The sequence below is a fragment of the Peromyscus eremicus genome, chromosome 9, assembly GCF_949786415.1.
Source record: "Peromyscus eremicus chromosome 9, PerEre_H2_v1, whole genome shotgun sequence".
Classification (NCBI taxonomy): domain Eukaryota; kingdom Metazoa; phylum Chordata; class Mammalia; order Rodentia; family Cricetidae; genus Peromyscus; species Peromyscus eremicus.
Genome location: NC_081425.1, coordinates 100,351,018 through 100,378,941, shown reverse-complemented (window position 1 = coordinate 100,378,941; position 27,924 = coordinate 100,351,018). Strand labels below are relative to the sequence as shown.

Genomic DNA, 27,924 nt, shown 5'->3' with positions numbered 1-27,924 from the left:
TTAGTGTATGAAGGAAAACTGTCTTTAATTACATATTGGGAATGTTGGAGAGATGATTTCGTGGTTAAGCGCTCTTGTTGTTCTCCCCAAGGACCCAAGTTTGGTTTCATCACTGATGTTGGGCAACTCACAACCACTTGTAACTCCAGCTCAGTGGAATCAAATGCCCTCTTTTGGCCTCCCTGGGCATTTGCATTTATGTGTATATATCTACAGATACACACAGATAATTGACAATTTAAAAATACATCTCTAAAATATAATAACATGTTTAAATATGATAAAGTAAAAATCCTGCTAAAATGTAATAGAAAGAGCAAATGGAGAAATCACAAGGCACTAGAAGAAAAAAGAATACACACACATAAGAAAGAGGGAAATGAAGAAGAAGAAGGAGGAGGAGGAGGAGGAGGAGGAGGAGGAGGAGGAGGAGAAGAAGAAGAAGAAGAAGAAGAAGAAGAAGAAGAAGAAGAAGAAGAAGAAGAAGAGGAAAATGAGGTGTTAGTGTAGCTTTTTTTCTGAGTCATTGATTGGAGATGCCCTGTTGTATACACAAGAATGGTGGACAATAACAGAACTGTGACTCTTGGCTTATGGTGCTGTTGAATCTGTATTGGATAAGTGCCTAATGTTTACCAGAACCATCTTTACTGTAGTAATGTTCCTTGTTAGAATACCAGGGGCCTCTTCTGACCTCTTTAGTCTATGGCCTCCTGAAATGTTCTAGCTCATATGTGCAATGTACGGGGAGGTAGCTCTTGTTTTAACTAGGCACATCTCTCATGTGTGTTGGGAAGCAGCCTCAGCCTTAGATCTGTGCTTGCAGAGAACCACAGTGGCCTTCACCTTCCAAAGCTGCTCAGTTCGGCTCAGTGGGGTTTTGTGAGCTTTTTCCTCTCTGTGCTGGAATTTTGGCTGCCTTGATTTTGCACACTTCTACTGGGGAAGCAGCAGTCAGATTTTTTTCAGGAAGATGCTCCTAGTAAGTTGCCCGTGCTCTAGTAGATGGTTCTGTATCCATGTACCTATGGAGAGGAGAGCACTGATTGGACTTAATGGATTATCAAAAGAGGATATGAATTAGGAAATATGCCAAGGAGGTCCTGAAGTAATTGAAGGGGGAATGTGGAGATACAATCAAAATATATTGTATACTCATTTGAAAATCAAAATAATGTGTATGAGGCCACAGCTACTGTAAGTTTATGAGGCAACTGTTGTGTACAAAAGATGCTGTTTGGTGAGCAGTCCTCCTGATCCTCTGGCTCTTCCACAAGGATCCCCGAGCTATGTGAGGACAGTGTGTGATATAGATGTCCCATTTTGGCTGAACATTCCATGGTTACTTTTCTCTGCATTATGTCCCTTCTTGAACTAACCTCCAGAGAACATCTCCTGTCCACTGAAAGGGCTTGTTTTTGTTGTGTCAACATGAATTCAGTCCATTTTGCTTGCATACAGTCTCTTAAAGCCTTAGCAAGCTCTCTACCCACCCAATTTGTCCCAATTCCCTTTCTCATCTCTTTATCAGATTATTCAACAGTTGATAAAATATTCTTAAGTATTTTCATTTCATTGTTGAATGTGCAATATTGGGAGTATAATGTTTTCTGAAAAAATAATACCTTTATAGATTTGGATCATGCCTAGTTCTGTTTCCATAACATTACACATATAATTTCATTTAATATGCCTGCCTCCTGTACTTTTTTCTGAGGCTAAAAATGAGCTGGTAGGACTAGAGAGATGGTTCCATGGCTAAGAGTGCTTGGTACACAATCCAATCATGATAATCAGAGTTCAGATCCCAGTCCCATGCAAAAAGCCAAGCATCAGGCTAAAGCCCGTAACTAAAGTGTTCTGATGCCTTCTTCTGGCCTCCACATGTGCACAGACACATATGCCCTCATATATGTGCATACACACACACACACACACACACACACACACACACACACACACACGCCTTTCCTTTACCAAAAAAAAGAAAAATAAATTTGCTAAAAATTTAGCAGGTGCATTCTGGACAATCATTTCATGTTTACCTAACTCAAGGTTTGTACCTAAGGATACTGTGTTTCCTTAGAACCAATCTCATCTCCCCATTTTTCATACTTAGCTGTCCCCTTCCATCTATTTCAGCTCTATTTTGACCGCCTTTTTTTCTGTATGGGTTCCTGTGATAGAAAGCCACTGGGAAGTCTGGTCCAGTTGTCCAGCTGTTCCACTGGGCCTGGCCAGTTGCTGTTGAATATTTTATAGTGTTTTTTTTTTAATTCAGCTTAAGTGTGGCACTAGATTCCTAGTGTGTTTATCTTAGTGTCCATAACTCCTGCAGAACTGACAGCAGCCAGGCCATTTTGTCAGGTGATTAGCAGAATTCTTCAGCATTAGTGTATTTTTTTTTTTAAATTTCAAATTTGTTTGAGAGATAAGAATCATTTAAAAAATAAAATTGTAACCCAATGAGATTGGATAACTTGTTTACAAAGTTTACTTAAAATTCAACATCAATTGCATCAATGGAAGGGAATGCAAATAGGGCTTACCTGCCATGTGTTACTTTTGTTATGGAAGGAACTGCGTCTTCCAAGAAGAGGAAGACCTGCCATGTATTACTTTTGTTATGGAAGGAACTGTGTCTTCCAAGAAGAGGAAGGCAGTTTTCACTGAGACTTCCCCGAAGATGTCAGAGGGAAAGCCATGATTCTGAACCATGCTCTTCACATTACAATAGTGTTTAGAAGGCTGAATGCTTAAATGAGATAGATTGCATAATAAAGCGTGAGTGATGGTCATCCTTACCTGCAACTTTTATTCAAAAGGTTTAGATGCTAAGGTATTTGGGGCAAGAAGGCAGTTTTAGCATCCTAGGTTATTTTATCAGTAGATTTTTCTTTAAAATATGTCTATGGGATAGAGTGGGGAGGCTTCTGAATTAAGAACTCTTGCTGCTCTTGAGGATGCAGCTTGGGTTCCCAGCACCCATGTGGCAATTCACAATCAGATGTGTATAAGGGGATTTGAAGTCCTCTTCTGACTCTGTTGGTACAACACACACGTACACACACACATGGTGCACAAACATACATTCTAGCCAAACATTCATACCAATAAAATAAACATAAATGAATACTAAAAAAAACACATTCAGAAATCTCCCATTTTATTTCAAAATGGTATAAAGATTAGCTGCACAAAAATAAAGGGGTATTGGGTCACCAGTAAACCATTAAACCAAAGCTTTAGTTTAAGCCTTCTGGGATGCCAAACCTGTACTGGAAGTACCTGGAGAGGTAAGTAGAGAGAGAATGGGGCCAGAACCAGGGGGAAGCTCTACAGTTAGTATCTGCACATGAATGCTGGATGACTACAGCATGAGCCGGAGAAAACAGGAAAATGGGACTTGATTGAGGAGAGAAGATGTCCTGGTCAGCAGGGCTTCAACGGGAACTCAACCACCCTAAGGAAGGAATGATAGGGACAGGAGACACAAAGGAATACACCAAGACAAGATTCTGATCATGGTGTAACTTTATTTTTCTCCAGGAGGGTTTATATAGTTCCTGCAGGGTGGGGGGAGCAAGAAGCTGTTATCTGCATAGGATGGGGCAAGCTGACAGGATGTTTGTGTAGGATGTTTATATAGGATGTTGACAGGGTGAAAAGGTCAAAGACTCTGACTCAATGTCCTGTTGCTAGGCAACCTGACCATAAGATGTTCTAGTTCCCTGTCTTATCGGGGGTTTGTATTTTTCCATTAACTAGAGATCCTGTCCTTGTCCCTGACAAGAAGATTTGTTTTATCTTAAGGTATAAACTCTATTATTTTTATAAAAATAAACATAAAATGAAACAATAGGAAAATGTGGTGTTTTATATACAAGTCAGGAGGCAGGTAAAGGAAAGAAAACATGGGCTACTTTGGACAAATCTAAAAATCATTCCATTGAATGAGCTCAGATTTGTAGTGTTAGAACCATGGAGACAGAAACAAATCCTACCACATCATGCATCCAGCACACTCCAACACTGACCTCGTGAAAATCTGTATGACATTCATTATTAGCTTTCCAACGGCAGTGTGACACCTGCACAATATCTGGAATGGTGACTGGAAGCCAACACAGACACTTTACCTGCAAATTTGTGAATATTTCAAAGTGTAAGGTTAGCTTAGACAGTTTGAGATTTAGAAATTGAGGAAGAAAAATATGTAAGAAAATATATAACTTCAAGCAGTGAATTTGACAACCTCACTCAAATGTGTAGAACCAAGTATGCAAATAGAATGTTATTCATACTTGTAAAATAAAAGCAGCATGTTCAAATAAAATGTTGACCATTTCTGTGAAAGAATGTGGAAAAAAGATGAAGCCTAGTGATGGTTACATATTAAAATTTTCAAAATTTAGTGTCAGGAAATCTAAATATATTATCATCCTGTGTAATGATATCAACTGGCAGGAATATAAAACCCTCATGGTAATAAAAAATGAATCCATTTACCTCTGGGATGATATTTTTAAAGATTTTTTATCTTTAATAAAATTTATAATAAATATGTTTATACCTGTGTGTGAATGGACACGAGTGTAGGCACCTTTAGAGTCCAGAAAAGGCTTCGGAGTTACAAGCTTATGTGAACAGCATAATAGAAATGCTGAGAACAGACCTCTGATCCTCTAGGAGAGCAGGATCCACTTTTTTTTTCTCCATCTAGCAGAGAAATTTATTGAGAAAATATGCTGCTATTTCTGGAACACACCAGATATTTTAACAGCTAGGAAAATGATGACATTAATGCCACCTGCTGAACTCTCATTCTAGAACTATCTCATAGGAAGTCTTGTCTAGGTTGGGTCCTGAAGTACCAGTTCCCTTAGCAATCTGTTGTCTTGTAGGTTGAATGAACCCCAGTAAAATAAGTTAAGATGGTTCATTATCACTTAATTTTTGAACTTACCAGGTCTCCAATATAAGATCTGGATGTGGGACTGTACCAAATTTGCTATGCTAGAGTTGCTGTACTATGCATGCTAAAGCTTTATAGCAACCATCCTTATTATTTAACAGATTTTTAATTAATTGATTTTTATTTATAAAGATTCCATGATACTGAAATATACCAGAGTATAGACTGTAGTGTCTAGCATCTAAGCATGTAAAGGAGTCAGTTAAAGTAGTGAAAACTTATTTGGTTGACAAATAAAGGCTTAATGTATAGAGGATTTAATAAGTGATATCATATATCGGTATGAAATAAACACAAAGGATTTAGATAGTGGACTTGTTTTGTTCACAGTGAAAACTACAGCTTGAGGAATCAGATTTTTCCTCCCCTTTGGCAATTACCAAATATTTGTTGACTTGAACAGTTAATCTTTCCTCAGCTGAATTCCACTTCAGAAATACAGCTTTTACTGAGAAGCTGTGGTAGATCTTATGACTATTTTAAAGCAAAATTTACTTAATGCAGACGTAATTGTCCGTAAAGAATGACGTAATTATCTCTTAGTATCTTTTGCAGTGTTGAACTAATGTTAGTTTCCTTATAAGGTATGTTCACAGTTGTCTCCGTTCAAGTAGATTTCTTATCCATTGTTATTTTTTAGTCTACAGTCAATTATTCTTGATAGGTATCCTATTATATTTTATTTCAAAACTTCTAAGTTGTGGATGTTAAAATTTTAACATGATAATCCCCATGCCACTTTATATCCACTGGAAAAATGTGACCTAGTTAAGAACAACTGAATATTACTCCAAGTTAAATTCTTCTTTCTGCTAACATTTCTAACAGATTTATATTAATCATAGTTTTTTTTATCATATAATACAATTTGAATATAGTTTCTTCTCCCTCTATGTATCCCCATTCTTCCCCACCTCTTCCTCTCCATAAAATCTATTCTATTTTCCCCTCCCAGGGAGATAATGTGTGTTCCCCCAGTTCCTTCCTCTATGCCCTATCCTCTCTAGGTCTACTGATTGGAGCTTGGCTATCATTTGTTTAGTGGCTGATAATCAGATATAAGCAAATGCTACCAAATTATCTTTTTGGATCTGGGTTACCTCACTCAGGATGATTTTTTTCTAGTTCCATCCATTTATCTGCAAATTTCATGATGTCATTTTTTAAACAGCTGAATAATACTCCATTGTGTAAATATACCACATTTTCTTTATCCGTTCTTCTGTCGAGAGATATGTAGGTTGTTTCCAATCTGGGTATTATGAATAAAACTGAAATGTACATGGTTCATTGTGTCCTGTGATATGATAAAGTGCTTTGCACACTGAAGTTGGTCCTGTGAACTGAAGCACGTATATGTGTATATTTATGTCTTGAAACTTTAGGCATGAAGAGATCATACAGGTTACCTACAGATGAGTTTGTAAGAGAGCCATCAGGTATCCTCAGACTTCCTCTAAGGCATTTAACAGCCAAGTATACAAAAAGTAAATCTGTAAAGAAACAAGGGAAAATATACATTTAAAAACATTAATCCCCAAAATTGTGTCTGTTGACTATAAAGAAACAGAAGCACGAGTGTAGCTCAAGCCAAGGCCATTGTTTACTTTTTCTACAGATGTCACAAATTTCATTTTGTGTAGTTTCAAAACTGCTTAAAGATTTTGCAGGCTGGTCAATAAGAACTCAGTTCAATTTGTTTCTGTTCTTGTCTCTGAATGTAACATTTCCTTGAACTCTTTCCTTCTTCCATGATCCTTGGGGTTCACAAAAGTCTTTGAGATGAAAATTGATTGTGTTAGTAAGAAGTACTCTAGCTGCTCCATTGGTTACTAAAGCTTTTTCTTTTAGTTATTAGGCAAGAAAAATAATGTTAGTTTGTATTTTTTCCTTTGACTAAGACATCCTATAATTAGAGTCAAAGGTAAAGTGTGCTTCCCCTACCCTTTTTTTCAGTGTTTATAGACTTTATTAAAATGCTGTTTTCTCCAGTGAGGAGATCCAGGTTTTCTTGTATTTGCATGCATATTTATCTTGGGAAACCACTTTATGAGTAATTTATTTGTGTGTATTAAGAAATGTATTTCTTTGCTGGGAAGTGGTATTGCACACCTTTAATCCTTGCACTTGTGAGGCAGAGGCAGAGGCAGGTGGATTCTGTGAGTTCAACGCCAGCCTGGTCTATAGAGTGAGTTCCTGGACAGCCAAGGTTACACAGCAAAACCCTGTCTAGAAAAACAAAAATAAAAGCAAAAAAAAAAATAATAAAATAAAAAGAAAGAAATATGTTTCTTTATTGCTATCTGTTTGGAAGAAGTCTAGTGGAAGATCCACCTCGGCTCCCTTCCCCATCTCTTTCCCCAAACCCGCCCCTTCAAAGCCCACCAAACACAGCTCCTCCCCCAGAGAGACTCAGGAGGACTCCCACAGGGGATATATGTGACAACCCAGGGGAAACAGACTTGTGGTTCTTCTGGTCTCTTTTCTGTGGATAGCCAGGGAACTGCCAGGGAATGCTTCACCCATTAAACCTGGGCTTTTCCTGATTTGCTCTGATTCTGTTTGTTGTAATGGTGGAGATACCTTCAAGAGGTCTAAAACTTATCACTATCAGACTTACTTTTGCTAAACACCCATGTGAAAAACTATATCTTTCTTTCAACTTTCTTTTTTGCAATAAACAGTGCATATTATATTTTATCTGGACATTGGTTTATACTTACATACTTTGATGCTTAATCAAACTTAACAATTTTTATTGGTATTAATTTACCTTCTATATTGTGATTTCTAAGGCTGGTCTGTAATCTGAACTGTTATCTTTATTTAGATATTATAGACATTTCCTCCATGTTTTTTGTTCAGATTTTTACCAACAAAATAATGTAATAATTAAGATTAAGTTTGTTATGGCAGGCAAGATACTCAGTTGGAAAAGGGCCTTGACCCTGAAAATGGTTACTTCAGTGTTATCTTTAGGAACTACATAGTACAAGTAGATAACTTCCTCTGATCTCCACATGGTGCCATGGTATACACACACACACACACACACACACACACACACACACATACACACACACACACACACACTCCAATACAAATAATTAATGAATGAATTAATATAATTAAAAGTGATAAGGTTCAGAGATGTTTCACTGGGTAAAGAGACTGGCCACTCAGTCTGATGACTGAACTCATTCAGTCCCTAGAACCCACATCATGGAAGGAGAAAACCAACTCCTCTAAGATATTCTCTGACTCCCAGGAGTGTAGTGTGGCATGTGCACATGTGCATATATGTACACACATGATAAATAAGTCAATATTTAAGGACTTGAATAAGATTAAAGTATTAGAGGTCTAGAATTTAAATCACACACCTAGAGAAGTCTTGCTCCAAGCACCAACGTGTCCGGATACCTAAAAAATCTTCCATGTTTAAAAGAACAAAGATGGATATACATAGTTTGCTGATCTTGTAAAGGACCTGAGTTTGGTTCCCATGTCAGGTGGCTTATAACTGCCTATAACTCCAGCTTCAGCAGTTCTAATGCCCTTTTCTGGCTTCAATGAGTACGAAGCTCATGTATACACACATCCACACCCACACCATACAATTAAGAAATAAAATTCATCCTTTTTAAAAGATGGGGAGGAAAATAAAGGTGCCACTTAGCCCCTGAGGACATCATCCACTCTGATGCATCATGGGTCCTTATGGACACCGAATCTTCCATTTTAATGCCTGCTCTTTGTTATCTGTCATTATTTGTTTCTTTTGTAGTTTGAAACTTAATGTGATTGAAATTATTCTCTCTCCCTGGAATGCTCTGGATTACAGGTCTGTCTCTCTGAGTTTCCTACTATTGGAAGAGTGTGGATTACTGACATCATTGCCGAGAAATAGTGGCAGAAGCAGCTGTGTTAATGAGGCTTCTTTCTGTGTGCCTGACCCAGCACTGGGCTCCTTATACACATAGTATGGAATCATTTAGCCATAACCCAGCTTCTGTTCACTCCATTTGGAGATCTAGAAATAGGGCTGTGGGACATGATGCCATGTGTGGGGGCAGATGCCTGTAACCTCAGTCATTACTCAGAAGGCTGAGGTGGGAATATCACTAGCTAGAGGCCAGTGTGTAGTACTTTAACGATTAGCAAGTAAACTATCTGCTACTCCTCATCTAGCGGCAAATGTGAAAGTTTATGTTTAGCATTGTGTACTGGTAAGAACCTATATCTGGGATGTGATGAACTGACTTCTTATTCCTTTTCTGTCAATAGTTTTCCTTTGGGGCATTTAGAGTCTTGTCAATTGAACAAGAGGACAAAATACAGCCTTACAATTCTTCCTAGATATCAGATATTGTTGGTCTTAGGAAGCAACACATACATGGAGATGATCAGTATAAGGGTATTTAAAATTGAGGCACAGTAAATATATAAGATATTACAGGCCATGACACAAATACAGCAGATGGCAATTGATAATTCAGATGTCATCCCACCAGGTGAATAATTCTCTGATGGAGGAGAACCCCATTCAAGCAAGGCTTATGGGACCACAGACTCTGAAAATTAGGTGAAGGCAGGCTAAGAGTAAAACACTGACAATCTCGGGGATGTAATGGTATGGTAAAGAAGCAATCTTGTAAGTCTATAACAATTGCATTATAACCTTTAGGGATGGCAGAAGGTGATGGCAGACCAGCTTGTAAAGTTCCCATAGGCTGCATGATTTCATTTAATTTTCTAAAATCTTGTAACAGTCTCCATTTGCTTGATTTTTTTTCTTGGTAATAAATATTGGAGTGTTACAAGGGCTGGTGGAAGGCTCAACATAATTCTTTTGAAGTTTTTCTTCCACCAGACAGGTAGCTGCTTTAATTTTTTCATTGGTTAAAGGTCCTTGTTCCACTCAGATAGGAACATCAGACTTCCAGGTAATGGGGTCAGCAGTTAAAGGAACAGTGGCCCCTATGGCAAATTTTGATATCCCAAGCCAGATTTGCCATTTTTAATCTTTGGAATAATGGGCTCACTTCTGCCCTGGGCTTGTTTATCCAAGCCCTTGTTGGGGTTAAATCCTATCTCTAAAATTTGAACTGATATCAGTTCATTAGAAGACATTAGCAGCACACCCATCTGCTGTAGCACATCTCTCCCCAACAGGGTGATGGGTAGGGTGGCTGCAGCAATGGTTGTAAAAGTTTGACTTGTCACATAATCTCTTAAGGTGACAGCTACAAGGGTTACAAAGGAGAAAGGCTAAACAATAGGGAAATCAAGGAAGGAGTAAAAGAAGTCATGCACTAACCTACATTTCTTAGGTGTAACTAACATTATAAGCTAACATTTTGTGGTCAGCAGAATGTAAAAAGCGTTGGTTTCTCCCAGGCCAGTAGGCAGCTAAAACAGGGAAGTGCAGTCTCAGCTGGAAGTACCCCCCCCCATAAACTGCAAGTAACCATAGCAATGCCCAGCTACAAGGTCCCTGGTGTACAGGCTGTGACCTGAAGCAGTGGGCACAGTGCCTGGTGAAACAAGCTGCTGAGGAATTCACAAAGGGAATGATCGTGGTCTGTGTTATCAGCCAGACTTTTAGCAAGTTGAGAATTGGCATAGTATTTTAAGTTGCTTTATTTTGATAACCTTGGCTAGACATCTGTGACTCTGTCTTTGTGCATACTTGTGAGGTTTTAACTTACAATGTGTTTAGAGACACTCAGTCTACTTTGAAGTTGCTCTAAGGTTTTAAATGAGCTAATTGTATGTAGCTTGTCTTGAAGCTGAGAAAATACTGCCTGAGCTAATGACAAAAAACAGGGCCTAAGTGCCTTATAGTCCTTGTGGAATAATAGATCTAATTATGAAATATATCCTAGTATATTTTCTATGTATCAAAATTATACAGCTTAATGAGAAGTCATCTTCTTGGCCATCCACAGATATATGTGCCCAGAAGCTTGAGATGCAATCATGAGATTACATATACATCTCACATGAGATTACACACTACAGTGCAGGTATTGGGGAGATGCCATTGCTGTTTCTGCACATGTGAAATCACAGACAGAAGCAACAGCTGTCAGAGTCAGTGGTTCTGTAAGCCTGGCTTGAACGAGGTTCTCCTCCATCAGAGAATTATTAGTCTGGTGGATTATCATCTGAATTATCAATTGCCATCTGCTGTATTTGCATTATGGCTTGCAACAGCTCATGACAACAACAATAGAGGTTGTTTAAATAATTATGTCCCAGACATTTAGGGAAATTATATTCCATTGTATTCTATTACAATGTATAGGAAAACGGAAGTTATAAGTGAAAATATTTGGTACACAGCTAAGTTAAAGAAAATGTCTCTGTGTTGTAATTTGACTTGCCTTTGTCTTTATTTCCTGAGAGAAATTGTCTAACAACTTGTAATTCCCCAAGAGAATTCTCCATGTTAACAGTGACCTCCTTAGATCAGGGTGAAGCCTGGCCACCAGAAAGACTAACCATGTCATTCCAGGATTTGGTCTTTGAGTATAAATGACCTCTACACAGTGGGAGGGGACTGGAGAAGTGGCCAGTGTTCCCATCAGGAAACCTTGGTTATATCTCTGGGCTTCTAGGCCTGTGTGAGTCTCTTGGTGTTGAAGAGGAGAGAAAGCGGCCCTTCTCCATTCTCTGGGGAACAAGGGTCAGTCTCTGCATTTGGGAGGTCCCGGTTCCTGTCTTTAGGTTACTTTATTGGAATGCAAGGTTTTATGGTTCCTATTCTTATTTTATTTATCTATTTTTTGAGAGGTTCATCCATGTGGGCTTTAAACCCAGTCAGAAGCTGTTGAATAACATCCATGTCACCAGCAGACATACCTTTCCAGGGTTATAGATATTGTAGCTTGCAGGGTTAACTGTTGTTTCACATTTTCATAATAAAATAACAATATTAAATTTTGCACTTTCTTGAAATACATAGTTATTGATATGGGTTATGAGAACATAAATTTGTAGATGTTGATGAATGAAAAATATTTGATTATGGTACCCAAGAGTACCAGATGGAGCATGAAAATTTTGTGAGTGATAGCTGTCTTTGCCCTTACTGGTTCTGTAATACTAGCAAGGGACATAGAGAGGTCTTCAGAAAGCTAGAATGAAAATACCACTCACTGACCTGAAGCACCCAAGAAGTGTCCCTAATATCACCTTCAGAATTGGTGTTGTTTGGGATTGCTAAAAATATCAGCCAAGGGGACAACCTTTACATTTCTAGACTTCCTGGCATTTATGCTATTATGCTTTGGTTTAAAATCTGAAAGCCACAAAAATAACAGAACAAAGGGAAAGGAGATATCTCAGAGCAGAAATGTAACTTAGGGTTAAACTTCTTCCATGCTTAAATGAAATGGGTTCATGAGCCAAGAACTGGCTGTGGGGCTGCAGCCCCTGGGACGTGCTCATTTATAAATGAGTTTAACACAAAGCCCAGAGGGGAATTATTGAAAACCTGAGCCAAAGATAGAAATACAAAGGGCCTTAAGTCTGAAATGAAGAAAAACATGCTCACTTGGCTTTAAATACAGCCATAGGCTGAGTTCGAAATGTGATTTTAGTCTAGAGATGAGGCAAGCATAGCAATAGTTAGAGTGTCATTCTTGTCTTTCATTTGTGTTTGGGACCAAGTTAATGAGTTTTGAAATTCTGCCCTTTAAAATATCCCTACTTAGAAACCAGACAAATGTGCCACTGTTTGCCATGTTGATTTTTACCATCCTTTCAACCTTTTTCCTGAGTGCCATGTGGTGTCCTTGGGGTATATCTCAAGGCTCTATGCATGAAGTTTCTCTGTATTATGGTGTTTGTTCTGTGCCCTTTGTTTACACAGGTATCTTAATATTTCGTTTACATTTTCAAAATAAATTTCTCTTCCCACACCACTGTTTGCATTGGAAAATCATGATAAATTTAAAAGAAAAGAACAAGACTGTGTTTACACTGTTGTAGAATCATCATTTGAACACACTTATTGTAGCTGTCTCTAAGATATTAATTTCCCATTGTGTACTATCAATGCTTATATTGGGCATTTCTAAAGCACATTGACCCAAGAACCCTTCTTCTTATGTCTTCTGCACATGCTAGCTGCATTTATTCTCCATTGTGTAGAACTCTGATGATAATGTGCACACACTGTAAGATGCGATTGTTCAATAGATGAGATCCTCTGATTTATATTATTTAAATGTATATGACCTTCTTTGTAAGCAAATATGGTAAATATCTATAACTTTAGGAAAATGGATAAACTGTCTGTGTGAGAATCCCCAATTTGTTAGTAGGTTCTGACTTTAGTGCACATCGTTTCATATGTCACTTAGTTAATATAGTTAATAGTTAGTAGTGAAATTCATTATTATTCAAACTTTGCTCTTCATATTGACTTATTGTATGCATTTGTATATAAAACATTATTATTAATCTTCACTGTTAAAGGCGTTAGATTTTAGTAAATTTGTTTGACTAGATTCCTGAAGTTAGAAGAATTTTTGATGATGTTAATTATACTTTGTGACATCCATTTATAGCATACAATTCAGTTAAATCTTCCTCCCCCCAAAGTATATAGGGAGATAAAACAATTGAAGAATATGCCCATTTGCATCTTGAAATCTGATTTTTTAGTCACAATCATCACAGTATCATTCAATCCAATTAGAAGAATTTTGAGAACATGTCACATTTGCATGCAATAACTGGATCTGAAATATCTTCCACAAAAATTGGGGTATTCAACTCAGTAGACTCTGATTATCCAGTATTATAGAAAGAGATAAATAATGTCCTGCTCACCATTATGAGATAAAAACTAGTGTTGTATATTTACAAAGCAAGTCTTTGATATAAATATGAAGGGTGTTTATATTTTAAAATACTATTACAGGGGAACTGTAATATCCCTTAATCATTAATCATTAAGGCTTTATGGGTTATGGGAAGAATTCACTTTCTGCCCTGAGAAAAATGGTTCTTTTTTTGTGCACTGAATACTTGCAACAGAACTCAGTGGGGCCACGTTCTCTGAATTAGCAGCCTCATTCTCCTTTTCACCTGAAAGGTATAGGAAAAATCATTCTGTATGTGTGCTGTAGAAGTGTGGGATGGCATGTTAAAGGGTGAGACTAACCCCAGGAATCAGAGTGAGCTGTGTGTGACCTCTAAGGTCTCATACTTGGTTTACTGTTATTTTTGTTTCTGTGGAAATAGGGATGAGTAGTGCTTGAGCGGGGAGGATGATAAAAACTTGGCTGGGATGCAAAACATGGCAGTATACATGGAGAAGATTTCTACACCAGAACCCTGGCCTTTGCCCCTACTGTCCTGTAGCAGGCTCAAGTGAAGGAAAGGGCCAATCCTTTTTGATTAGTTTTCTATGCTTAGAAAAAGGAACTGAATTGAATTTAAGAATGATTTTAAATTGTTAAATGTGAAGAATAATGTGGAATGTGCTGCAAACCATGCAAATGTATGCCTACTGCTAAGTGCAAAAATGCATTGTGATGTAGCCGCTTGAAGGAACACTAAAGCTGTGGTTGTAGGTGACAGCATGATGAGCTGCAAGAACATTAGACACCATGACCTCATGTTCCATAATACCATTTATATGAATTTAGGGAAATGGCAAGATTTTGGTGACAGGAACACTTTCTTGGCATGCACAAGCCTCTCTATTCTATGTGTACACATAAAATTAAAATGTACTGACAGAAAGTGGATCAGTTGTTTCTGGGCCTTACATTTAACGTTGGTGATTCTAATTATATCCAAATAAAAAATGGATTTTAAAAGACAGCATGGTAAGATTGAACAGTAAGTGGGAGGAAGGGACCTTGTAACTTATTAATACTTGAAAGTGAGTATAAAAATCACTGGAACAGCCAAGGATACACCCAGAATCTGGGGGAAAAATGTGTCAAATGGCTTATTTTGGTTTGTTTCTCTGAGACATGGTCTCAGCATGCAGCAGTATCACCTGGCCTCAGATCTTGATTCTCCTGCTTTGGCCTCCAGTCATGTCCATTGCAGGTGTGCACACCATTTCCCATTGAAATTATCAACTTAAGGAAGGCGGAAGATGAATTGATCATGCCCATGAATTCTTTCGATTACTATAACTTGAGTAAACACCAAGGTGAGGGGCATCACCTGGAAGATATCTACTGACCACTGAGTGCCATTTGCAATGTACATTACAAATGCTAGATTAGACAAGCAACCAAAGAATTGTAAATGTCAGAGACCCCGAACTGTCTCCTACCTACCAGCAGATAGATAGGGCCAGTTAACTGGCTCTAACAATTTAAAATTTACCAATGTTTTGATTAGGAAAATTAGTGAATTATAATATGTAACAAACTGAACATTAGGCATCATTTCTTAGACATATTTCTCACTCTTACTGTGTCACATCATTTTCAAGTTATCTCAAGCTACCATGAAGTCTTTAGTAAGATCTATGAATATGGGTTAAGGATTGCTAGCTAAATGTAGTGATGCACACCTATAGTCCCAGCTTGCAAGAAGCTGATCCAAAAAGATTTTGAGTTTGAGACCAGTCTGAGATACACTAAATTCAAGGCCTACCGGGGTTATGTACGAAGACAAAAAGAAATAATAACAATAAAGAAGAAAATAATCCCTGAGTATGGGAATATTCAATAGACATTATGGATATATGTCTATCTGTGTGTGCATATACATATAATATTGAAAATTTTTAAATGACCATGTAATGATACCAATAATGCTTATCAAAGTATGAGGTTCATGTTGAATTTCCCCTTTCACATACTCTACAATGTAGCTATCTATACCTTTGTTTCTTAGTGCACACAAAATGCTGTTAAGTAATTTTTATGAGCCATCACAGTTAAACTTCATCCCAAATTAAAAAATTGGATGCAAGTCACCAAATATCCCATCCAAGGATTATGGTGCAGACCAAAATTTTGACCTGGTACTAATTGGTGGGAAATTGGCATATGGCCTCTAGGTCAGTACTTGGTAAAGGGATATTACATCTAACAGAGTTGGACAGGTGACATTGAGTTTGATGTTGTGCACCCTGTTCTGAACTGAGATGGAGATAAGTAAAATTTTGCTGAGACTCTTTGACTCCCCCAATGTAAGTCCATAGAAGATTGACATGTAGCTTGTAGGTGGTGATCACAAATGGATTGCCAAGTGAGCTAATGTATAGTTCTGTGTGTCCATTCCTGCTAAACTAGATTTGCATGCTGTACTTTTAGGGTCTATATGATACAAAACAGACTAAAATTGGATAGTGGTGCATAATTAATATTCATAGTTGACTATGTGGTTTGAAGTTCAGATTTGGACAACGATATAAACACATTTCTATGTTAGACTGCTCAAACTAGTAAGAACTTGAGTTTCCATAAACCTTTAATTATACATGAATATTATCAAACTGTGGCAATTGTTGGTCCTAAATGAGAAAAGCACTTAGTGCACAGACGCTAATGGGAACATTTTTCATCTTCTTATCATACCATGCTTCAGGCTTATTGTTATCTATTTTCCAGGAAAGTAGAAATGCCTTTTCTTAGACTAACATCATTCTTTATAGCATAAGCAGTAGACAGGAGCTGTGAAGATTAAATGTAACAAGTGACATTCAGTGAAACTGACAACCTTTATTTCTATCTGTTGTGTGTGTGTGTGTTTTTCTCTCTTTACAGATGGATCCTATTCAGAAAGCTGTAATAAACCATACATTTGGGGTTCCTCTTCCTCATCGGAGAAAGCAAATCATCTCATGCAACATTTGCCAGTTGAGATTTAATTCGGATGTGAGTGTACCACTTAGCCACTACAAAATGCATTATATGATTTTAGTTTTCAGGTTTCTTTTTTCCAGCAACTGAGCATGCACAAATTCAAAGATAGCATGCAAGTCCATGTGTTCTTTAATTTGGGAGTTTAATATCATGTTTACTATTTACTATAGAAAAAATGCATGTACAGCTAGATAGACTTAAAAGTTTAATGTTTTGTTTTTAGTATCTTGAGAATACTTAATGTATATCATATGATATACTTTGTCTTTGGAGATTATCAAATTCAGAGCCAGTGAAAGTTTTAATAGATTGAAACTCTGAAGTAAGACAGATCATTTCCCAAGACCAAGACTTTGGCTTCAACTCTTTTTCCTCACTATCCATAGGCTCCCAGTTCCAAATTAATGCTGGGGGAAGTAAGTGTGTGTGCTCTCAGAAGTGCAAATGAACAGGGGCCGCCAAAGACCTCAGTTTCTAAATCACAGGAAGAATGAAAGCTCCATGAGGAACAAGACAGAAGGGAGATGTCTGGGGACTTGGCCAGTGCTTTGATGGTGTTGGGGAGGCTGTTTACACTGGTTACACTTTTCGTGAGGGAGAAGGTAGACTGTGGATCCATCCCAGTGATACCAATGTTTACTCGTAACAAATATGACTCTTTCTCAATCCTTAAATCTGTTTTGGTGACAAGTTATTTCTGAGAGGCACAGAAGAAAGAAGAATTGTGGATCTAGAAGGAGCAGGACACCTAGTACTCAGACTGTCAGCAAATAAAGGCCCATGCTTGCTATCTGAATGACCCCCACCCTGGGGTGCCGTTACCTGTGCAAAGTTGCCAGACCGTACAGAGGATGTCATTTGCTGAGATCACCATAGGCAGTGACCAGCCACAGATAATACATGGAGCCTAGACAAATGGCTCATTTCTTCTAGAGCAGAGCAATTCATTTTATGTGAGGATTTCTTAGGTAATGGAACTCAAGTCTTCTGTTGCAGTTCAAACATTCTTTCTGCTGACTTGAAAAAAGGGTGTCTGTCTAGACTTGCCCTGATACATTTGAACTTTATAGATTTCTCCTGGGGTACTTGGGTAGTTCATAATAAATGAAACTTACTAGTTCCAGAGGCTGGGAAGCCCAAGCCTAAACTGCTGGCAATTTCCAAGTCTGGCAAAGATCTGCTGCCTGGCTTGTAGGTGATACATTCTCACCAGGCTTCCACAAGGCAGACTGATCAAGCAGCTCCATGGGACACCAGTTTCTGCCCTCATGATCACATTAACAAAGGCCTCATTTCCTAATGCTTCACCTCAAGCATTAGGATTTCAACATGAGAGTTTGGCCGGGGCAGAAACCCCAACCCACAGCTTCACTTGAATGGTTCTAATAATATATTAACTGGTTAAAACTAGACACTAAGCACACATGATCTCTTTGGAAAGGATTTTTTAAATGTTTTTAAATTTTATTTGTTTTTTTTTTAAAAGCTGAGCATATTTATTTGACTGGAACTAAAGTTTATCGGAGTTGCTTAATTCATGAAAAATAACATATTATAAAACAATGATTTGTAATGATTTCTTCTAGCCATTATAAAAATGTAGCATCCTTCTAAGATGTAAATAAGAGTTGTGAACTCATTGCTTCTTTGTGAGTTAACATTGTATTTATTTTAATTTTCATTTATGTGTTCAACTTATACTTTTCAGAACAGATTATACAAAGTTTTAAATTCCTAAAGACTTAAATGATATGATAAAAGTTCCATGGTAGGCTTTTGTTTCAGAAATGGTCCTTTTGTTTCTAAGACTCAAAACCAGTGTTGTAAGCTGTGAGCTCTTTTCTGAACACTGGGTAAATGAAAACACATTTCTGTCACCATTATTTTTTGAAAGTGGCTTTTGCTTAGTTCCTGTTCCACTTATATTGAATTGAAATTTTACTTTGAAAATTACCAGATAAAGATGACAAGATTTCCCTAAACCAAGTTGCCAGCTTTTCACATGTGATGAGGCCATTTTAGTACCTCCATCTTCCAACAGTTTCACTATCAATATTTTCCACAGTCAGAAGGATACTTCAAGATCATTAGACCTAGCATCTGTTGGCCTTTGCACTGAGTACAAGAATTATATTTGCCACATCAGGCAAGGGCTTTGGATTGATCATTCCCAGTAATGAGCCATTCAGCATTTCCAGGGGATGGTTCCAATTTGGGAAGGTGTTTCTATTCCCCTAGATTGATATCCCAATCATGACTAGGAACTAAAAATGTTACCCAATAAACTTTAAGTGACCTTTACATTCACAAATATCATTGTTAACATTAACCTGTAGAAGGTAATAGAAGAACTTTTTACCATGTTTCTTTTCACCAATATAATCTCATTTTCTTATTAAAAAGACGATAGCCATTTATTTTGCTAATAGTGTTTCTAAGTGGCATAAGGTCCACATGGATAGCTGGCTACCGTTCTCACAATTTTGCAGTATGATATGTGATCAAAGGAATATGGACAAGCTATTATGGTATTTGGGCTTATAGGTCTGGGTCATCATTAACCACTGCAGGCTTGATCCATGACTAGACAGTGTGTATACTAGTTTTCTATTTGCATTGTGACTGGGAAAAACACAAATATGTCACCTCATTGTTCTGGGGGCAAGAAGTCTAACATGAGCCTCTCTGGATATTATCAGCATATTGAAAGGATTTTGTTGCTACAAAGGCCTATGTAGAAGAACATAGTTCTTTCTGGCTTCAGCTTGTAGAGGCTTCCAGAAGTGGGCCTCTCCACTTCTCTAGATATCAGAGGGGTGTTCAGTCCTTTATTCAGTTGCTTTGATTCTTCTGCCAACTTCTGCATATCAACAGATCATACTGGGCCAACCTAATAATCCAGGATATGTAGCTGGAGAGTTTTCTCTCTGGGCCCCACCAAGCCCCGGCAGTCCAACAGCTCACTTATAAAATAAACACACAGATGCTTATATTATTTAAACTGTTTGACCTAATGGCTCAGGCTTCTAGCTATCTAGTTCTTACATCCTAAATTAATCCATTTCTATAAATCTATACCTTGCCACGTGGCTTGTGGCTTACCGGCATCTTCACATGCTGCTTGTCATGGCGGTGGCTGGCAGTGTCTCCCTCTGCCTTCCTGTTCTCTCAATTCTCTTCTCTGTTAGTCTCGCCTATACTTCCTGTCTGGCTACTGGCCGATCAGTGTTTTATTTATTGACCAATCAGAGCAACACAACACAGTGACCATCCCACAGCAAGGATAATTGCCTCATTTTCAATTCAACCAACTAGTAACTTTAATTGAATCTGCTAACTTAACCCCACTTTTCCATGTCATATATCACATGTTTAATTTCAAGGGATGAGATTTTAGCCATCTTTGGAGGTTGCTCTCTACCATGGATGCTTTCTGAGGAAGTCTGACCAGGATTCCAACTGCATATTATGGACATTAACTTTATAGCCCCGAAATTATAAAACACAGAGCAAATGAACTCTATGTTTTATAAGCTCCTATACTTTCATTGCTCTTAGATTTTCATTTATTTTTAATATTTGATGTAATCTCACATATAGGATTAATATTTAAATGATTGTTATTCTATTTGTTTAATTAATTACACATGTATGTGAAGGTGCATGCATTTGTCACAACCTGGGTGTGAAGGTCAGAGTCAATCTTTCCTTCTAACATGTGTGTCTCAAGGATCCAAAACTTGTCCTCAGGGTTGGTGGCAGGTACCTTTACCCTCTAAGCCATCTTGCCATCTGAGTGTTAATTTTTTAAACAACAGTTTTCTTTTCTTTTTAAATATAAAGATCTAATACTGATTTTAAAAAGGCAATAATTTCACCACATTTTGCTAATAAGATACAATTATTGCAGAATTAAAATGTAACAATTAACCTTCTCTTAGAGATGTAAAATTACCCTTGCACCTTTATGCTTCAGTAAAAACTAAGGCCAGGGAAGCAATGGGGTTGTGTACTTACTAACCTGCAGTATTCTAAAATACTAATTTAATGAACTGTTTAGATGTTGAATGAAAATATCAATTAAATTTATCAGTTGATAACATTATAATAATGCAATCCCTATATAGAGAAAACTTAAGATCAACATACATGTATATGGTATCATAATATTTTAATACCAAGGAACCCCTTCCTAATCCCCAAACCACTGCCCATTTGTTCTTTCTAGGTAATCTGGATTTTATTTTCTTGTTTCTGTTTTTAAGCCTGGAATGTTCTGGAGCAACACTGTAATTCACTTGTATGCTTGATTGAATTTTCTGTCACTAGGAAAGTGTTTTTGCCACAGGAGCCTTTTTACATTTCAAAGCTTCTTCCCTTTCCAGTGAAAATAATAGCTTACAATTCTTTTCATCTCTGGATCGTGAAAATTCAATTTCCTCTCCCTCTCTAAGCTTTTATTTATTTTTTAACCCTTCATATTAAAAACTATGCAGTTTGATGTTATACATACCTGTTTTTTATATGCTACAATTTCCAGCTAGGGCCCTGCAGATAGCTTTTAAAGTGTCATAAACTATATTAAATTCAATTATATCAGATTGCCTTTTCTTGATACAAACTTTTTACTGAATAAAATATTTTAATATTCATATGAATATACTGGAGTTACACAAAAACATGCAATTAAAGGCTGAAAGGTTGTAATGTGCTCAATTTGTTATCATTGTCTTAAAATAAGCATGAAGTCTTATGTGGCCTGAGCAAGTTAGTAAGTATGCTTTTGAAAGATAACTTAAAACTGAGCTAACATGGATAAAAGATGATTAAGTGAAACAAAGAATAAATATTTAATAATTGTTTATAGAACATGAAATAAAATCTCAGTTTCCAAACCAAGGAATATAAAATGTGTCTTTATAGTCAAGCTCAAAATAACAGAGTTTTATTGTATGCTAGAGGCAGAAGAAACTGCTAAGTTCTTATGCCAAGCTAAGGCATACTGTAAGAGATTTGTAAGTAGTCAGGTGGCCAATAGCTGGTGTTCTGGTTACATTTCTGTTGCAGTGAGAAAATAATAAAATGCCCTCATGAAAAGCAACATGGGGAGAAGAGGTTTTAGCTCACAATTCCAGGTTATAGTTCATCAGTGTGGGGAAGTCACAGCAGCAAGAGCTTGAGACATCACAACCATAGTCAAGAGCAGAGACGGAGAGATGCTCTCATGTTGTTTGCTTATTAGTTCTCCCATTGCATAGGATGCTGCAAAGTAGCATGGTCAGAGCTCTGCGTAATTCCTCATAAGCCACACTGTCCTGGAGCAACACCCTTGAGTTTCAATGGATTAATGTTTGGGCTCAAAGCTGGTATGGAGAAAGTGAGAGCTTTACCCACAAAGACTCCTGGTGCTTCTCACTCAGTCTCACTCACAATTCAAGAATAGCCACATTGACAGTTTAAATACAAGTTCAAAGTCAAATGCCTGAGTTATAATGCAGTAACTTTCCTGCTACAACTCAGGACTATCAAACATTAATTACTTCTAGGAATTTATTTGATGAAGCAACAGAGGGAACAGGCTATTATTAGAAGATACCATGGCTCAGAAGCCTCTGACCCTTTAATAAAGGAAGATGTTTGAGATAACCACCAGTTTCATTAATAGATTCTCCAATACTGTTGTAAAGTAGAAAATATTAATAATGAATAATTATTTAATATTATGAATTTTTATTACTCATGTTCTACATTTTTTAATCCAGGGATATAGTGAAATTAAGCAGTTTAAAGTTTTCATAATGCTCATAAAGTCAGCATTAGCAGTGATTTTTCTTTCCAAGTAATCAAATCACTCAATTACCTGCTCTTCACATCATGTGTTAAAAATCTCTTTAATATTCAAATCAATATTATTTGGGGATGATGCTTAAATACCACTTAAACAAAAACTGATGGTTGTATCAATATCAAAGACTTATCAATTTACATTTTACCTTAAAAATATTTATTTCTTATATTTCTGTGGATGTGGATGTGCCTTCATGAGTTAATCTGCTCTACATGCATGCAGGTGTCTCCAGAAAAAGGTCCTCTGAAACTGGATGTACAGGTGTTTATGAGCTGGCATATGGATACTAGGTGCTGAAGCCAGGTCCTCTGAAAGACTAATAAGTGCTCTTAACCACTGAGCCATCTCTCCAGCTCCAACTTACTTAACAAACAAACAAAACAACTAAATACCTATGTTGCAAGCATTCTTAAATTTTGTGAAGCATAAAGTGAAATATTATACCTTTATCTTTGTATAGTTTAGCACTTTATTTTTCTTCTTAAATTGTAAATTCCATTTTGAGATTTTTTTTAAAAATTTCTAATTAATTCTTGCCCACATCTGGTAGTGTCTGTTGTCTATAAACATGCTGAGAAAAGTACATTGATTCTTTGCCCATATTGTAGTCTTACTAAATGCGTAGGAGAAAGGTTCCTAATGATCAGCACTTAAAATGTGCAACCAATTCCAGACTTGAAGACAATACCAGGGAAGAGAGGGAAAGGGCAGGAGAGCCACCAACCAGAATTAGACACCTTGTCAACTGTTGCCTAGAAACTGGTTGCTTTGGGCTCCTCTTTGAATTAAAAGTTTCACAATCTTGTGCCTTAAGATGAGTAACCAAGGGCCAACCAGATATTTCAGTAGATAAAGGTGCTTGACACCAGGTCTGACTTCCGAGTCTGATCCTTGGCTCCCACATGGTGAAAGGAAGGAACTGACTCCCACAGTTTGGCCTATTTTCTGCCCATACATTTCATAACACAGTGTACTCACACATATACATGCCCACATACACAAAAAACATATGTAATAAAATAAAAGTTTTATAAATAAATAGATAAAATGGCTCACCTCACAAGTCAGGTCCAGAACTGGAGGTTGAGGCAGGAGAATGTGATGAGTCTGATGCTAGCCTGGGTGTATAGTGAGACACTATCTCAAAACTCACTAAATAAGTAAAATTAAATTACTAGCCATATACTTTAGTGATGTTAAAATGAAATGCAATATGGCATGAAGAATTACAAACTCTAATCCAAGGTCATTTTATTTTATGGGATACATTATATAGTCATGTGCCCCCCACCCAAAAATGTTAAATCACCTCATAAGAAACATCAAATTTGGAATACCTTTGCTATTCTTCAGACAATACACTTCTGTTTGAAAGGTTAATCTTTTTTTATTTTGTTTTTAGTATTGAAGTGTTTGTTTTTATGTCGATATAAGGTTTCCATTCCTGAAGAATTTCTCCCTTTTAATAAATAGTGATGATTCATTTATTAAAACCTTTTCAACTCTTTAAGTTTGTTATTGGTGTGCCATCTCCGAAGAGCCTTCTGAGGGATGAGTTCTAAGGTGGATATCACTCAGATTTGACACATCTCTTTCATAGGAGAATCTGTTGGTCTGTGAGACTCAAAGTAAGTTACAGTTTTGGCTTGAGCATCATGGTCTTTTCATTAGGCGCCATTTCCTTCTAAATAGCAATTTCCTGTCAGGGATAATCTACTTGTCAGAGAAGAGACCTGTGTGAGAGCCAGCTGGATAAAATGTAAGTGGGTTCTTGGGTGACCTGTGTAAGCCATGCTCTGAGGTGTGGGCTGACAGACTGCATGTCCACATGCCTGGGTAACTCCATTGATGATCATATCCTCCAAGTTTACATTTGGGCCCTTTTGTCTCTCAGCTGCACTAGCTGCCGATTTTTGAGTGGAAAACCCAGTGCTGTCAGGACAGTTCAGAAAATAAAACTTTTAAAAATTTATTTTTATACATGTTTTGCCTGTGTGTGTGTGTGTGTGTGTGTGTGTGTGTGTGTGTGTGTGTGTGTGTGTGTTTATGCCATGTGAATTCCTGGTGCCTACATAGACCAGAAGATGGTGTGGGGTCACTGTAATTGGAATTGTAGACAGTAGTTAACTACCATGTGGGTGCTGGAAGAGGAACATAGATTCACTGGAAAAACAGCCAATACTCTTCACTGCTGAGCCCAGGAAACACAACAGGAGGACTAAAGGAAGCCACTGACTATTGGAAGTATAAAGATCCAAGTTAATGGGAATGGGATAGTCAAGAATGTCTAAATTGGGTAGAGTTCCATCATCTGAGGATAAAATGAAGGATAGGCTGAGAAAAGAGACATCTGAGATTCTACATTTCTCTAAATTTCTTATCCACACATAGAAAATCAGATTTTAAACGTCTAAAAAGAGAAAGTTGATATTTCATAGGACCAGTAAGTCTCCCATTAGCAGAGAAATAACTATTTCTGAACGTTATGACTGCCCCTGGAAGCAGTTCTGTATTAATGCAAATAAATGTCTAAGAGGTTTTCTGGGAGGCGATAGAAGGCTCAGTGGGTAGAGGCACATTTAGTCAAGCCTGAAGACCTGATTTCCATGCCCAGAACCCACATGGCCGAAGGAGAAACAAACTCCCACAAGTTATGCTTTGACCTCCACATATATGCCATGCTGTGCACTTGCCCACACATTCACACACAGAGATAAATAAATAAATAAAATAAACTGTAAATTTTAAATAGTCTTTCTTTTCATCTGTAGGTTTCATAGATGGAGAACCTACAGAGATGGCAGACTGTGTAGTTGACTGTGTAAAGGTTCCAAGACTTGAAATAACTAAGAGAGTGGGATTGAGTTCCAGCATAGTGCTTTTATTTCTCATTAGCCAGTGATACATGGGTGAAATTTCTTTTGGGAACCACCTTGTATGGATATATATATATCCTTGTATTATGTTTCATTATAATTTATTTTAACTTCTTATAAAACCGTTTCACCACTGCCCTGAAACTAGAGCAACAGAGCTGCATTCCTGGATAGAGGAGCGAAGAACATTGAATAATCAGAATTGTATATTATCTGGATTTTGTGGCTGTTTGTTCCTTAACCTTTGCTCTTGGCTCTTGGCTCTTTTTTTTTTTTTAACTGAGGCTTATTTTATGCATTAATAGTTAGATCAATCAGGATAACACATATTTATGTTTTCCAAGTGTCAAAATTTCCCCAGATCACTGTGTAGATCAATCACACCCACCAATGTACTTTTCTATTGAGCCTGATCTACCAGTCCTGCCTAATCTAGGTAGTGTTTTAGAAACTCGTTTTATATCAAATATTTTGTTCCAGGCTCAACTGTTTTGAAGCCAGACAAACCTTACTTTAAATGCAGAATAAGGCCCCAAGCATCTGTTGTCTTGTTCCAAATCAATGTTTTGACTCAAATTGAACCTGATCAAGATAAAGATTACAGTCCTGTGGGAAACTCTTATGTATGTAGGGGTACAGAATACGGCTGCGGGAAGCAGGACACATTGGACTAAGAGTTCACTTTTCTAGGCATGTGTGATTTGTTCTGATGCTTTTGAGACACAAGAGATTTTTGCATAATCTCGCAAAAATCTGTATATGGACCTTATCTGTACTGAGCACAAATGAGCTTTGCAGCCCTTATATCAAGATCTGTGTAGAGAAGGCTGTATGGCAAACTTATTCTTATACAGCTTATTGATGATCAGGCCCTGTCGGTGGGGCTTTTAACCTTCCTGTGGACTCCTTTTTAAATAAGGTTACAGAAGTAGTCTCTGAACAGATTCTATCCATTTCCCAAGCAGGGCTTATTTTCTCTGCATCAGTGAACTTGTCATGATAATCAACTTTTTTTTGTCCCAACCATCAATCACTCTTGATTACAGCTGGATAGAAGTTCTGTTCTGTTGATCAGCTCATCAGTGCACGTAATATTACACCTGGAGGCCAGTACAAATCAGCCCTCCATGGGGGAAAGCATTTTCCTCCAAGGCTTTTGTGGAAGGTTTCATCATTTACATTGTGTCTCATTGAGTTGTCATGTCTGTCTTGGACTCTGCCTCCTCCCTCAGCAAAAATCATCTTCCAAAATAGCTCCCTTCGTCTCCTCGATTATTTGCCCAATTATTCTGCTCATAATCTATTTTATCCCCATTATCATATTAAGTTTTCCAATCGTTAGTGCAGATATTGTGGAAATTCAAATCACATGAATTATAATTCAATGAATATTCAGTACCACTGTAAAACTCGTCTATCATATGTTTCACTTGGATGTTTGCAAGTCTAATTGTGTTGATTTTTTTTAAGGTTTCCTGAATTAGAATTTTTGTTTTCTTTTTTGGCTTGGGAAACTGAATATTTATCTTTAATTTTCATAGTATTTCAAGTAACATTAACTGTCTGCCTTTGTGGTTCAAAAAGATGTTGAGAAATAAATATTTTGAAACCAATCGCTCAATGTCAGCGTTGCTCTTACACAGTGTGTGTAGCGTATGTTAGATGCAGTCAAAGTCTTTCTGATTTCTCTGATATCTTACATTTTCTAAACTAATATCATTGCAGAGAAGTTGCTAGAGCAACGATAGTATGTATCCACAGCAAACTATTTACTGATTTCATTAAATACTTGAAACAGATATGTGGTTAAAGTATATGTCCTCCAATTAGTCCTTGTTTGTTCTCTCTATGATTTGTATTATTTTTATTATTGTGTAAAATCTAAGGTAATAATTTAGAAAATAATGAAAAATAATTTAGCAGTTAAAGTACAAAGAATCAGGCAACATTGCGGCTGGAAATTACACAATAATGTAGATTTGATTAGAAACCAGCTGTTTCCTTTAATGGCTTCATTACAATAGCCTAAAATTTCCATGACACTAATATTTTCTATTTTGTGTAAAATAAATAACTCAGCCCCAGTTTCTCTTCAAATTATATAACTATTTCTCTTTTTAAAATAAGTACTATGAGAAAGAGTTCTGTGTTTCACATCGTACAGACATTTTACTATTTATGGTTCTTAAGTTATAAAACAAAACCTAGGGCAAAAGGATCAGTTAATGACAAGTCATCTTTATGGACATGTATAAAACCTGCAGTGCTAGTTGGGAGTTCAGCACTTAGAAAAACTGAATTCAAACTCGCTCCCCAGTTTCTCTGTGTTCTGGAAACTTGCCAGGATTGGAGTTCGTCAGATTTATGTAGATA

At 37.2% G+C, this 27,924-nt stretch overlaps 1 protein-coding gene across 1 annotated transcript in view; it reads left to right on the top strand.

Moving 5' to 3' along the window:
• Znf385d (zinc finger protein 385D) overlaps window positions 1–27,924 on the top strand; it is a 270,292-nt gene that overhangs the window by 101,513 nt on the left and 140,855 nt on the right. Inside the window, exon 3 of the mRNA XM_059273144.1 lies at window positions 16,729–16,839. Within this exon, the coding sequence (XP_059129127.1) occupies window positions 16,729–16,839 (111 nt within the window). The remainder of the gene's footprint in view (window positions 1–16,728; window positions 16,840–27,924) is intronic.